At 32.2% G+C, this 14,556-nt stretch overlaps 3 protein-coding genes and 1 long non-coding RNA gene across 8 annotated transcripts; 2 read left to right on the forward strand and 2 right to left on the reverse strand.

Annotated features, from left to right (window-relative positions):
* Nucleotides 1–840: 840 nt before the first annotated feature.
* LOC123681942 (dehydrodolichyl diphosphate synthase complex subunit DHDDS) lies at nucleotides 841–1,930 on the reverse strand. Its single transcript, XM_045620326.1, has one exon. It carries the CDS (start codon nucleotides 1,785–1,787, stop codon nucleotides 909–911), a length of 879 nt encoding a protein of 292 aa, XP_045476282.1. The 5' UTR covers nucleotides 1,788–1,930; the 3' UTR covers nucleotides 841–908.
* Nucleotides 1,931–2,090: 160 nt separating this feature from the next.
* Nucleotides 2,091–3,849, forward strand: LOC123681941 (26S proteasome non-ATPase regulatory subunit 14). 2 transcript variants are annotated; one of them, XM_045620324.1, is made up of 4 exons: nucleotides 2,091–2,252; nucleotides 2,346–2,525; nucleotides 2,615–2,921; nucleotides 3,135–3,849. In XM_045620324.1, exons 2-4 carry the CDS (start codon nucleotides 2,348–2,350, stop codon nucleotides 3,583–3,585), a joined length of 936 nt encoding a protein of 311 aa, XP_045476280.1. In that variant the 5' UTR covers nucleotides 2,091–2,252; nucleotides 2,346–2,347; the 3' UTR covers nucleotides 3,586–3,849. The 2 variants fall into 2 exon arrangements, with proteins under 2 accessions (XP_045476280.1, XP_045476281.1); XM_045620325.1 differs by having other exon boundaries at nucleotides 2,129–2,252; nucleotides 2,332–2,525.
* A 1,151-nt stretch (nucleotides 3,850–5,000) lies between these two features.
* Nucleotides 5,001–12,399, reverse strand: LOC123682122 (telomerase Cajal body protein 1 homolog). Of its 4 annotated transcripts, none has more exons than XR_006747782.1 (7): nucleotides 11,817–12,398; nucleotides 10,765–11,042; nucleotides 8,749–8,921; nucleotides 7,838–8,002; nucleotides 6,029–6,062; nucleotides 5,869–5,975; nucleotides 5,369–5,814 (listed from the first exon to the last, which is right to left on the reverse strand). XR_006747782.1 is itself a non-coding variant. In XM_045620532.1 (5 exons), exons 1-5 carry the CDS (start codon nucleotides 12,173–12,175, stop codon nucleotides 5,067–5,069), a joined length of 1,191 nt encoding a protein of 396 aa, XP_045476488.1. In that variant the 5' UTR covers nucleotides 12,176–12,398; the 3' UTR covers nucleotides 5,001–5,066. The 4 variants fall into 4 exon arrangements, 1 of the variants encoding a protein (XP_045476488.1); XR_006747780.1 differs by having other exon boundaries at nucleotides 6,029–6,083; XR_006747781.1 differs by having other exon boundaries at nucleotides 5,869–6,083; nucleotides 11,817–12,399.
* Nucleotides 8,922–10,598, forward strand: LOC123682123. The gene is made up of 2 exons (XR_006747783.1): nucleotides 8,922–9,096; nucleotides 10,199–10,598. It is a non-coding gene; the product is annotated as an uncharacterized LOC123682123 (long non-coding RNA).
* Nucleotides 12,400–14,556: the final 2,157 nt, after the last annotated feature.

Consider the following 14,556-nt stretch of genomic DNA (forward strand, 5'->3'; position numbering starts at 1 on the left):
GATTGATATTTTGTGCTGTCGAAGTTGATTTGATTTAATTTTTTACTATTGTTCTTGTGTTAAAATGTTGGAATACCTTGATTCACTTTCTGCATCTGAATTCGATACCGAACTGGAAACTTTGATCTTTATTTAATAATAATATATAGATATAATTATCTATGTTCCTATATCGAAAAAAAAAGACGAATAATGATTGTCTCAAAAAAAGAAATACTCATGGAGAATTTTCTTCTAAAAAATTTGTGTGGCGAATGGTTCATAAACTATTTTTGTCAGAAATGAGAGGAATTCAAAGAAGTGCATATTTTTTTAATTCCTCATCAAACAGGAAATTATCGACTCGTCAAGAAAAAATATGGAATATTAATGGAAAAATTTGTAATAATTCAGCGGCGGTTCAGAAGTCCGAATGAATATTTCAAAAATTTATATTATAAGTGTATAGGGTGTTCTATTTGAAATATCGAAGTTGTTATAGTTAGTTTTGATATAAGCGGCAGCGCTGAAATTATTTTAGATCAATAGAGCAGTGACTCCCAACCAAGAAATCAAATTTTCAACAAAATCAACCTTCCGTTCTCCATGAAAGTCTAGGGTAGCATTACTAGCATTGACTAAGGGCCACCATTGTTAATTTTGGTATATCCAGTAATGGAGTTCAATTTGTAATTTTTCTTATTTTGGTCTGGACAAACACCTTACTATTGATCAGATTATATACGCACAGACTAGTTAGTCTTTAAAAATAGGTTTTTGCTATAAGTATGGAAAGATGCACAAAAATTTACCTTGTAAATATATTATCAACATCTTGTGGGTTATTTAAAATAAGGAACATTTTTTATACTTTTGTACTATTTAATGTATCTGTATAATAAATTGATATCAATGAAAAGGACCTTAATTTAATTTGCAGCATAAGTTTTCAGAAGGTCTAATCTGTTAACTCTTAAAAATGTTAAATATTTTTCAACTCTTTCATTCTCTGATCTACAAATTGGAGCATTACCATACAAATTTCTAGGTTTCAAATTATAATAAGACTTTTGATAATGAAGAATACAAAGAACAAAATTCCAGAAAGAAAATTCTGGCCACAAGACATCAGAGAAATAAATTACACAGTTTGAACTTTGCCATAATAAGAAATCACTCAATCGAACTTCTCCTGAAGTTCTGATCAACAAATCAGGAAACGAATTTAAATATAAACTTTGTGATAGCAGTGTCTCTGTTACATCATCCACTTCTAAGAATTTATCTTCAGTCCCTTTTATGACATTTTTAATTGAAGTAGATATTTCTTCCCTACTAACATAAGCAAATGCTATATTCAAATATGACTTAGTGTTATCTTTAGTTAGTAACATAGCTTTAGCTATTAACTTTTGTAAATCTTTTCTTAATAATGAGAGATCTCCAATAATTCGAACACAAACTCCTTCTAACATTAGCTTATCCTCTTCTTCTAAAAGTTTCTTGAACTTTTCTGAAGCCAAATCCATAAGCTCTGCAACTTCTCTTTCGGTTCTTTTGAAGTTTTCGATACTAAATGCATATACTGTAACCTCTTTTATTCCTATTTCTTTACACCATTCTAAAGTTTCCGATAATTTGTCGAACCCCCTTGAATGCCCCACAACTTTTTCAGCTTTAATTTTCTTCGCATAGCGCCTATTTCCATCCATTATAATGCCTACATGTTTAGGAATGGGCCCACACTTCAGAATATTTACAAGGAAGTATTGGAATTTATTCAGTGAATTTTCAATTATCCAGGACATTATTAGAAACAGTTGAAGTCTTTTGAATGCTTCTGATTATGAAAATATCAAAATTACATTATTCTTGTTTTCAAATTTACAATTTTTATCTTCAACAATATTTAAATAATTTTCTCGTCCATAGATATGACTATGCGACACGTCTACAGAAATATCTGACAGGTGGTAGGTTCCAAACTCCAAATCATGTTGGCGAATTTGAAACTGACGTGATAGCGGAAATATTCTAAGAAAATGATCAGATATATCACTAATTGTAAAATATTTATGAATAAAATGAAAAATGGCCATTTCAAGTTATTTTTGCGTATACCTATGACTTGGACAAATAAACTTTTTTCTATAAACCAGCTGTCAATCTGTCAGTGGAAGTCAAATATCGTCAAATAACAAACGGTGATTTGCAAAATTAACACTCCTTGTTTTTTCACTTTATAAATAAGAATATTAATTCATTTAATAGTAGTAAGTAGGAAACTTAATTGTTACTATAATGCTAATAAAATTTATTACTACTATAAGTAAAGAAATATATTTTATTAGGCTTTTATATTATAGCCATGGATCGACTACTCAGGCTTGGTGGTGGAATGCCCGGATTGTCTCAGGCAGCCCCTGCTTCTGATGCTCCTGTTGTAGATACTGCAGAACAAGTTTATATTTCTTCATTGGCCTTATTAAAGATGTTAAAGCATGGAAGAGCAGGTGTACCCATGGAAGTGATGGGGCTCATGCTGGGTAATTATTTCTGTGAAACAATAAAATATCCATAATAACATCACAGTGTATGATTATTATGAGAACTCTCTCCTGTATCTTTTTCAAAGGTGAATTTGTTGATGACTACACCGTTAGAGTAATCGATGTATTTGCTATGCCCCAAACTGGTACTGGTGTAAGTGTCGAAGCTGTGGATCCTGTATTTCAAGCAAAAATGTTGGATATGCTTCGACAAACAGGCAGACCTGAAATGGTTGTTGGCTGGTATCATTCCCATCCTGGTTTTGGATGCTGGCTTTCTGGAGTGGATATAAATACGCAACAATCATTTGAAGCATTGTCAGAAAGAGCTGTTGCAGTTGTTGTTGATCCTATCCAGTCTGTAAAAGGCAAGGTTGTTATTGATGCATTCAGGTAATTTTCCATAATCATTTAAATAAATATGAATTAATGTAATATTCACAAAAATTAAGACCCTCATCTATCTTTGAATGGCAAAATAATTGTAGTTATTTCCCATTGCCCATGTAGGTATTTATAATTGGTACTCTCGATACTATTTTATTGTATTTCTTCAAAATCTATGTCATACTTTTTTCTTTTCTAAATTATTACTATTTTTTCCAGACTGATAAATCCTAATATGATGGTACTAGGTCAGGAACCCAGACAAACCACATCAAATTTGGGACACCTTCAAAAACCTTCCGTCCAGGCTCTCATTCATGGTCTAAACCGTCATTATTATTCAATCAGTATAAACTACAGGAAAAATGAACTTGAACAAAAAATGTTGCTTAATTTACACAAAAAATCTTGGATGGATGGCCTCACTTTGGCAGATTATTCAGAAAATTGTAGTGTGAATGAAAAAACCGTATCAGAAATGCTGGAACTGGCTAAAAATTATAACAAAGCCTTAGAGGATGAGGAGAAAATGACACCTGAACAGTTAGCAATTAAAAATGTTGGAAAACAGGACCCTAAAAGACATTTGGAAGAGAAAGTTGATGTACTTATGACGAATAATATTGTTCAGTGCTTAGGTTCAATGTTGGACACTGTAGTGTTCAATTAATTTATTATTTTTACAATAAATTATCAACATATTCAACTTCATCATTTTGATTCAATAGTTTTTCATTTCACTTATCGTTTGCTGCAAGTTAAACACTACAGTAGGCAAAAATTACTCCAATCTTCTATTGGAACTCATAATATTAATTCATTAATTCTCAAATGAACTAAAGTTTATTTTCAATGAGTATGAAAATATTAAGATAAATAAGGATTTTATAAGAATAAAATTTCAATGATCTGTAATAAAAAAACCAAATGTCAACTACAGTCTTATTATTACCGTGTTACACTTTATTGTGTCATAATTTTAAGAAAAATAAATATATGTACTATGTTAAAGCCAAAATCGCATGAAAAAATTACGGGTGTCGTCCATTTATCACTTTGGTTACTACAGTTAGTGAGTTGGGGGTACATATATATCTATTTCCTCAAACTTGGGTGAGTTATCTGTCACCATAGTAACTGTATTTTTATTCTGGTTAGGTTCGGTAACTACACCCACTCGTCTTGGCAGTTGTCATTTTAATTTTCAGATTATTGTTTATGAACATTTTCCATGACATCAAATACTTTATTTAATTATTACAACAAATACCCCTCAGAGCCATTAAGAACTTTTAGTTGTTTACAAATTAAAGGAGATTAACCATTTATAACCTCCAAAATTTTGTTGATCAATGACAATGATCAGTGTCAAGCATTACCTAAAATATTGAAAATCGATCTGAAACTCTCGGCGTTATACGGACCATACCTTACATAAATACAAAGCTCAAGAGCTTTCCTGCTCTTATTAAAATTTGTATTCATATAATTTTTTTCCAAACACTGAAAGGAAAAATGGGTGTAGATTATATATATATATTCAATTTATAAAGTTGGAATTTTGAATAATTCATTTTATTGATGAATAGAAATACAAAATTTCAGTCAAATTCAACAGATGATTCTGAGATTATTTTTTTTTACCGACACGAAATTTCATATGAATCTTCCTCTCACTATAATACTATGTCTAATTTCAGTTTTATTGAGCAGAATCGATTTTGATACCACTCTTGGTTAAAAATTCGAAAATTACATATTCATATTTCCCACTATCCAAGATAGTGTAGCCAAAGGGGAACCAATCCAAAAAGGCGATCATATTTTCATCCTTGTTCACTTCTTGCTTAACCTATGTATTCTGTTAATGACATTTTCAATACCAACTGCAATTCTGATACATAAAATATTACTGAATAAAGCATTACCAACTTAATATCGATTTTCCACAGCCGCCCGGGATGTTAATAATTCCTGAATATCTACGAGTTGCAAAAGTTCTCTTTGAGAGATGGCTTGGAACAAAATAATATACATAATTTCAATTAGTTCAACTTAAAGGTTAATAAAATGAATAGATCTGACTTCAGAAAACTAATTTATTATAAAATGAAAATATATATGTTACACAATTTCGTATTTTTATATAAGTTATGAATTCGTGGCTGCTCTTATTATAGCAGTTATCAAATCTGGATCTTCCTGTTGGTTTCCCAACCACCACATACAAAGAGAATTTTCATAACTGAAACTGCTTCTTGTGTGATGTAACGGGTCCATTGTGTGATGTTGACCTGAAGACGTCGCTAGTATGGGTTTAGTAGGATGTAAGCTTACCCCATTGCAACAGTCAGAGTGTAAAGGCATCTGCAAAATTGACCCATAATTAAAACAGAAATATTTCAGGAGAATGATACTTTTACCAATAGTTGGATAACCATTGTTCCTAAGGCTCTCGGTTTTTACAATTTCGTTTGCAATTATCACTTGTGAAATGCAGTAGGTCTCATAAGGTAAAGAATGATAATTTGAATCAATTATCAACAAAGTATAGCATTGAAATATGCTTTTATTTGAAGAATCACCAAAATATGTAAAATTTGAATGAGATTTTACCCAAATGAATTTAGTATATTTCAATAATAATGTTGTTATATTAGATATTTTTAGCTACTACAATCATTGAGGTTATCGCTATCTAATTTTCTGCATGATAATTTTGAAAACATGTACCAGTTAATAGTTTTGTGAAATTCATATTTATCTTTATGCGGCCTATCACCTTTTCACAAGTAACACTTTTTTTAATAAAAATGAAGTGGCAAAATAATCAAGAGTCGTCCCACTTTTCAAAGGAAAGCTAGAGTTGTATAATTCGGATGATTGTAACACCGAATTCCTGTAAATATCATTCACTCAGTTAAAGTGCAAACAAGAAAGAACGTTTATGTACTTATGATATCTTAACAGACACCCTGGTAGTAGCTGATCCAATATTGTAATAACTATTGCTAAACAGTTTATATTCACTCTCTCTCTAATGGACATATTGTTGTTGTGCTGCAGAAAGTGATTTATAAATATTTTTATCGCTAATTGCGTCGTCAACTTACGTGTCACCTATGTTACACCTAAATTTGTGGCTAACTGTAAGTGCATCATTATAACCTTGATTATAGTGAACATAGAAATGAAATCGAAATTAAGATAACCAACCTAAACAAGAGCTATAAAAATTCTTGAAGTAGTTTTAAGGTTGTCAGAAAAATTTTCATTAACATCGGACTAGTGAAACGCGAGATATGAAAATGGAACCACTTATGACTCAAACAAAATTTCATCAAAATCGAATAACACTTGTTGAAGTTAAGGTTGTTACAAGGATTTGCGGAGACTTAGGCTGACAGATACGAAACCAAAGTTGTTCAAGATGATGTGTATTTTGTAAACGGAAATTTTGAAATCGAAATTCTTTAATACTAAAGGGGGCCTTAAATTTCCCCAACCTTCAGTAGACTTGGATGAGATAACATTACATGTTTTCAAGTGTTAAACCATGGTATTTTTAGATAACATCGAATAAATTAATTGAAATTTCATCTTAACCACTTAATTTATCATACTGTATACACACTTCACCTTTTTCATAAGTACCTGTACACTAAAGGTAATTAATTTTTAGAAAATTTAAAAACTTATTCAACTGACAGACCTTGGAATTCCCATAATTTTCAAATGATATTTAAAAAAACGAAAAAGATATGGATATTATAAGTTTGGATGGCCTGAACTAATAAAATATTTTACATATATACAGGGTGACCGATTTTAAAAGATCCACTGAGATAATTCCTTGGGAAGAGCCTGGACCAAAAAAAATTTTACAAATCAAAGTTTATATTGTCTTCAGAGGGGCATGGAAAGCAGAATTTCAACGTGACCTTGGAATTTGATTTCAAGGACATTTTGAGGCCAAGTAGATTCTTTGAATAGGGAATACATATTTTTCTCTGCATAATTGGAAAACTAAAAACATTTTGTTGTCTTTGTTTTTTCCCTGAAATGAATTTCTCTGGATATATGAAGTGTTTCATGCCTAAGAAGGTAATGATAAAATACTTCAAAGTTATTTCCCTTAGAATTATTTGTTCTTGTATTCCGTATGAACATATTCAAAAATGAAAACTAGTGTGCTTTCCGAATTATTTGTTCAACTGCACACAATAGTTGACACCGTTATAATAAAATCTCAACGCATGCCGAATTTTGGAATTGTTACCATTGCAAACAGATGCATTGGTACAAAATTGTGCGTAATCTCAGACAATTTTCTTTAGTATTATTTTTCCTTATTCATTTATGTATATTCTCTATAAAAAAAAACCACTTGACCTTGAAATCAAATTCCAAGGTCATATTGAATGTCATCATTTGATGTCCCACTGAAGAAGAAATTTTCATTTGAAATATTTTTTGATCCAGGCTTTTCCCATGGAGTTATTTTACTGCATCTTTCAAAATGGGTCACCCAGTGTAGATGAATGAATTCAGAAAATTCTTTTTTAGTTGACTAGCATTGTGCTAAAATGCTTAGAATTTCAGCCTTGAAGTTTATAGTCAATCAATACCAAATGTATCACTTTTTGGTTAATAAATGAAGATGGCAATTGAACACATATTCATATGTAAAATGATTATTTATACTTGAAAGCTAAAGTCACCACATTCTTGCCTACAGGAGTTTTTGATTAGAATTTGACATATGTTTTGACAGTAACTTCTGACAATTACAACTATGTCCAAACTTACGTCAAACATTATTTAAAATTTCTGCGGATAAGAGTGGGATTATTAATTATAATAATTATTATTATTGCAATTTCATAAATATCTGGAATGAATATTAATATGAATTTACAAACCTGATAATTTTCTTGTGGGGCACAATTTAGTGAAATATCCCATGCTAAAACTTTACCATCTGTGCCTCCAGATACCAAATATCTTCCACATCTTGATAAATCGATAGCAATTTTTTGGTTTGTATTAACTTCTCTCCCAAGGCAAAATAGGGGGCGTCCTGGTACCTTAAATTCAAAACATTCCCATTATTAACATAGAATTAGAATGGTTGCGGGTCAAAGGTATTGAAGAATATTCTCTGAAGCTGCAAGTGCTTCAACTACAATTGTGGAAGGCATCTTCAAAGGTTTCTCGGCAGAAGATTATAACTCGACACTGGATTTTTCGGGACTAGACCTGGGCCACATATAAGTTACATACAAGATTTGAAAACCATTTTTTTGAATATATTTAATAGTGATAAATACAGGTTTGGTAAATGCATTCGAAAAAATAGGATATTCAACGTTATTCCAGACGATATTCATGGAAGAGTGCAACAATAAAAACATCTTTGTGATATAATATCAAATAAACGAGTGTTAACTTTCAATGTCGAAGTGGGGATGGTGATAATTGGGGCCTGCGCTGTCGCTGCGGCTTGCATATTAGTAGCTCTCCAACTGTAGGATGGATTACGATGTTGTATCACACAGATGTTTTGATTGTTGCACTCCCCCATGAATATTATCTGGAATAACATTGAATATCTTTCCAAATGCATTTACCAAACTTGTGTATCGAGATAATGATGAACTTGGCAGAGCAATTCAATCAGTTGAAAGGAGGGCAGACAGAAAATAGATTGTCTTTTATACCTTTGGTCCATAACTAACATTTTACTTTAATTTTTATTTCATATCACTAAAAAGAAAATCATCCTCATTTTTGTTACCTGATTACTTTTCAATTATTTCTATTAATTACTTACCCTCAGATCCCAACAAATTATTTCTTTATCCTTTCTTGCTCCACTGAATAATTTGTATCCATCTAAGGAAAATGCCATTGACGTAATACCACCTTTGTGACCTTGTAATTTGCAAAGGTGTCTAAAAGTGCCATCACTTTGAGAAACTAATTCTATTGTATTTTTCCAGGAACCTGTAGAAAATAAAGAGAGGATTCTGTCAGAATCTCTATTAAATCTTACAATGTATATGCATAGAGAAATAAGACTATGGAATTGAAAAAAACCTGATCTGATAAAACTAATTAATAGAGATCAACGAAATTTTTAGGTTCCCAATCCACTGCATATATTGAACTACTTACATAGGTATGAGGCACATACATGAAGCTTGAATGAGTAGGAGAACTAGTTGCGTTCTCATTTTGCTCGTTTCATTTTGACCAAATGATTCAATTTTCGAGTTTTGAACCGAATGATTGAATGATTCGAGTTCGATTAACTAATGGGAACTAAAGGGCAAAACACATTCATTAAGGTCAATAAAGGGAATTTCGGAACCCCTTTGGCGTGAAAAAATGAATGGCACATTTTCAGGCTCGATTTTCAAAATAATTAATTCGGTAAAAACCGTAACCTCAAAAATTCAGTTGTTTTCAAGCTATAAGAGAAAATTGGAAAATGGCGTGAAATTAAAGGTCTTCATAACTTCTTTATTATTAGCGATATTAATATAAAACAAGAATATTTTTTAGGATGCAATTAGTTTTGAAGTTATAATATGTATTTCAAATGGCTTTCCTCTGGTCACATTCAAAGAAAAATATTTATCAATTTAAAATGTTGAAAAAATCGAACGTTGATGAATCCAGAGACCTTGGAGGCCACCGAATATTTTGATTATCTAAAGTTCACAGATTATTATAGATATGAACGAGTGGCAGAATTAGCCTTCTTACATTATACATTATTTTACTGAATTTTAATTTAAATTATTGAAATATTTCAATAAATTTCGTTTAGTGATTTTTGCATTGAAAAATTTGGGTTGGCAGAACAGTTTACTGTATCACAATTTGACAGATAATAGATAAATCCGGCGAGGAAAGTTCCAAGTACCAACATATAATAATAAAATATAACCATGAAATCTGTGTGAATCTGCAATATTCTCGCACAATTTTGTTGTACAAGATGTGGCAGAATGAACGAATTAACCACAGAATTAGAGAAAGGATCTTCCAAGAGTGATATTTGAAAAGAATAGGTAATTTGTTAGATTGGATCATTTGGATAACCAAAAACATTTACAATATACAAGACGACCTATATTGGAATATTATAGCGTATTCGACTGGCAGCATCAGTTCGCATTAATTAGAATTTTTGTAGAGCTAAATGACATAATTAGTTCGAATTAATTCGAACTGGTGCAGCCAGTCGAAAACGCTAAAAGTATCAAATTTTCCAGAATTTTGCAGAGCCAACTTCACTTGAAAACTGTGGATCCAACATGCTCAGCACAAGAAAAAAATTAAATATCCTTCAATTATACCCCAATTGGACTATATTGAAGACCAAAATTCCAAACAAGAGAATAATGGTTTATGAAATGAAAAAAAAAAAAAATTAGAAGCTGATGGATCCTAACAATTTGGATAACTTCCATCAAAAACATAATGCTTAAACGTTCAGGAAATATTTGCTCTATCCTCTCATAAAAGCACTTCGAAAAGAGAATGTAGACTAGAAATAATTAATGATTCTACTGTTTAAATTGGTAATCTAATTCAATTCAGATGATGGATCTCAGTTGACTCTCAGACTTGTTGAGCAATAAAGTTGTATAATAAATATTATTTGGAAAATTATTATTGATCATTCATTTTGGTTTGTGCTTTAAATAATCACACTTTTGTCAATGGAACCTTTGAATAACCTAACCTAAGCTATCATGCAGGCTATTTTTTTTTTCATTAAATCAACATAATTCATTATAATGCTGATTTCTAGCTAAACTCAAGTTTTAAAACTCACCTATCGCTACAACTCCAGGCTGTGCTTCACTTGCCACGATGCAAGAAGCAGGATGTGAAACCTCATATGCATAATACTCCCTTCCGGGTCTACTTGTTGCAAATGTTTTAACTGATTTTTTAGATCCACAGAATATACTTTGTCCATCGGCAGAAAAACATACACTTAATGCTGGATCTATCTCATCAACTGCATTATAACCCCTATAGGAACACCTGAGTGTTCCTGTGAAAGCATCCCATAAATGGACAGGACCCTCATGTCCACTTGACAACCAACTGAAAAAATTATGATTTTAAGCTATACAACAGAATATCTCAACTGTATAAAAAATCTTGACATAAATATCATACTGCAGAGTTTGAACCAAATAATCTTTGTTCTAATAACATTTTAATTCAATTCTCTGATTCCTAACCTTTAAAATTCATTGATAGAAACAGCTAAAAGGATCAATATGGTAAAGCAACCAATCTTTGTACTGCTACTACCAATACATTTCATGAAAATATGTTAAACCCCTAAGTAAAGTCATGATAAAGAAATCTTTCCATTCAATTTCATATAAACTGTTAAAATTTCTTGCAAATTCGAATGATTCCCCCAGCTATATTATTGAAAACAATGAAACAAATTGTTATTAATTTCAGAATGCGAATTTTAGAAAATGAGGTTTTATTGGACTAGGAATAATTAGAAATAGCTAGTTATTATTCCGATCACTTTCAACATGCTTATTCATATTCACTATTTATTTGTCAGTGATTGGCAAATTTTGGTAGCCATTGTAAATGGGTCGAGCTTTTGATAGTGTAATTATTATATATCAATACGTAAAATGGCTTGTTGGTAAAAAACTAAACAAATAAATCAGTCCTGTTGGAAATTCATTAGAGATGAAATAAAACAAAAGAAATTTCACTTATCTAGTTTAGTGCAAATTACTTTGTTTCACTTTATTGTATGAGTACAACTGAAGGGACGATCGATATAGTTGAAAAATTCATTAAATATGCTTGTATTAGAAAATAGTGTCAATATTCTAGTCTCACCAGCAGGTAGCAGGCATGGAACTATTCATTCCAGGATACCAGCAGACATCATATATAAGACCTTGTTCTGGAACACTAACGGCTGGTGTTAGAGGATTAACCTGTCTACTAGTCATCAATACATCTGCAGAGTATAAATCATTTGGTAATTCACAAATATGCATGCCTGCACCCCTCACAACAGTCAAAAGGCAAGTTCCATCAGGTGACCAATAACAACCCTTTAAATAATGTTGATCATCATAATTTGGCCAAACTATTCGCCCCAATTCTAAAGCAGATTTTTCAAAATTGTAAGATACATAGTTCTGCGTAGGCATCTCATACACAATTCCAGCCGTATAATCGCCGTCTGCCATAATTTCTCAAAATCAAAAATAACCTATAAGAAACAACTTGAGTAAACTATAATAACACTGGAAACTTGACCAAATATTTTCACGTATTGATTTTCCCACTAGAATGGCGAATGTTGGTTGAAATCCAATATAAATATCTCAAATAACTTGGTGATATCTATACCACAAAATTCGAGTCTGACTATCCTCAATTGCTCAATTCAGTGTATAAATTGTGAATGAAAACAAATCAAATGTCGATCTTATAAACCATAGAATGTTTGATAGCTCTTCTTTATTGAGTGCCCGTTCCAACAGAGCACATATTATTATTTTGTCCCCTTGGTAGGCTTGTCGCGTCCAGTCGCAGCTTCATTTTTGGTTACAAGAATATCACAAAAATTCCTGAGGTTTCATCATAAAGATAATAATAAATAAATTATTTTCATAATCCTTGTCATTCAAATTTTCGAAATTACGAAGAGAGCCATACAGTCTGATTTTATATACCTATCGTCGACTAAGAGTGTAAATCTGCTATGTCCATAATGAACAATTTTACAGGAGACCAAAAAAACCGTACAGTAAGTGTTATAATAATAATAATAAGAGAGTTTATTCATGAGAATACATTCAATAGAGTTTATTGAATTTGTGCAACTATTAATCGCGCCAGTCGATATTTGGTTTGATATGCACTTCTTGAGGAAGTGCCATCATCGGTCTCTTGTGCTTTCTCGCGGCTTTTTCACGTATTTGCAAGCCTTCCTCATAAGGACGTTTGTGTGAATTTTCGCTATGATGCAGGTCTTCAAATTCAGTTCTATTAAATGCTCGTCTAGGATTTATATTGTCTTCGTGGATCCATACGTTGCTGACGAACCATGGTGTGTTTATGGCTCATCTCAGGATGTAGATATTGTGTACGACTCTGCTGATGGGCGTACCCCCAAGCCGGGCAGACGTAAGTCATGGTGGATTTGTAGGGAATAAATTTTGTTAGCAAGAGACATTTTGCTGCTTTTGAAAAATAGCGGTTGCAACGACGCCGCTATTGCCTTTTCCTTCGTCACAGCTGATATGAAGTGTTGTTTCCAAGTAAGCTTCTTGTCAGTATCACTCCCAGATACTTGATCTCGTATTCCATTCGAACCTCCTACCGAATATTACGACGTGTCCGTGGGATCTTTCATTTTTCAGCTGAAGAGAACAGCCTTCTCGGGGTTCAGTTCAATTCTCCATCCAGCAAACTCTGATTGAAGCCTTGAAATGGCTTCTTGCAGTTACTTCGTTGCCCTTTTGGGACACTACGAACTGGCAAAAATTCGTCAGCACAATGTGCCATGGAGGTTTTCTCCCTTTTCTGAATGTCGGATATATACATAAATGTAAATAATAACGGTGACAGCATAGATCCTTGTGGGACTCCGGCTGGAAGTGCTCTCTCTGAAGACAGTACTCTCTCAACTTGCGAGAATGCAGGTAAGGGGGTACAAGTTAAACCATGGAGTGTGGGAAACCGCCTTCAACCAGTTTGTTTATAGTCTTTTGTGCCATAATTTGTCAAACACTTTGGCTACGTCCAAGAACACAGCCTCTGTAACTTGCTTGAGGTTGAATCCATCCTTGATTTGTTCCACTAATCGGAGCATTTGCTATACAGAGGAGTGGCTTTGAAAACTAAACTGCTTCAACTGTATGATCTTCTCTTCTTCTGTTATTTCCTCCAATCTTTTCCGTAATCTTTCCTATGCAAAGAAGACTGATCTGGGGGTAGTTCTGTGGTAATTTAGTATCTTTGTTGGCATTGTGGATTAAAACTATATACTATTGACTATATTCGTCAATGCTACTAAGGCTTTCTGAGAGAGGATCCGCAACATCAAGTTAGTAATGACCTCTAGTCATGGGGCCGTTTTCACTTTGATCGAGATTACCCTACTTCATTTCCAACAGATTGTTAAGTTTCCCCTGCGTTTTCATATTGAATTGTTTATTGCATATATAAAAGAACTCGAGGTTGCTGAGAAAATGCTCTGATTACCATGATTACGATACAAGACATAAAGATATTCTCTGTATTCCAAAACATAGAACAACTAAATTTCAGTAATCGCCTTCCGGAGAGACTGAAAGTTTTGGAGTAAAAAAATTTTAGAATGACATTAAAGAATTGTTGTTAATGAATTGTTTTTATAGTGTCAGCGAATACTTGGATTAATCTTTTGTTTGAGAAATTTGAATCTTTTGTTGATCAAATTTTCGGTTTCAGTTACTAATTTGTTTCTTTTTTTCGTATTATTATTATTTTATGCATATTTATTTTGACGTTTTCTATACAGTGTATTCTGTCTTAAGGAAATAAAGAAATATTATTATTATTATGGTAGCTTTCGTCGGTT

The sequence above is a fragment of the Harmonia axyridis genome, chromosome 6 (genome assembly GCF_914767665.1).
Source record: "Harmonia axyridis chromosome 6, icHarAxyr1.1, whole genome shotgun sequence".
NCBI lineage: Eukaryota > Metazoa > Arthropoda > Insecta > Coleoptera > Coccinellidae > Harmonia > Harmonia axyridis.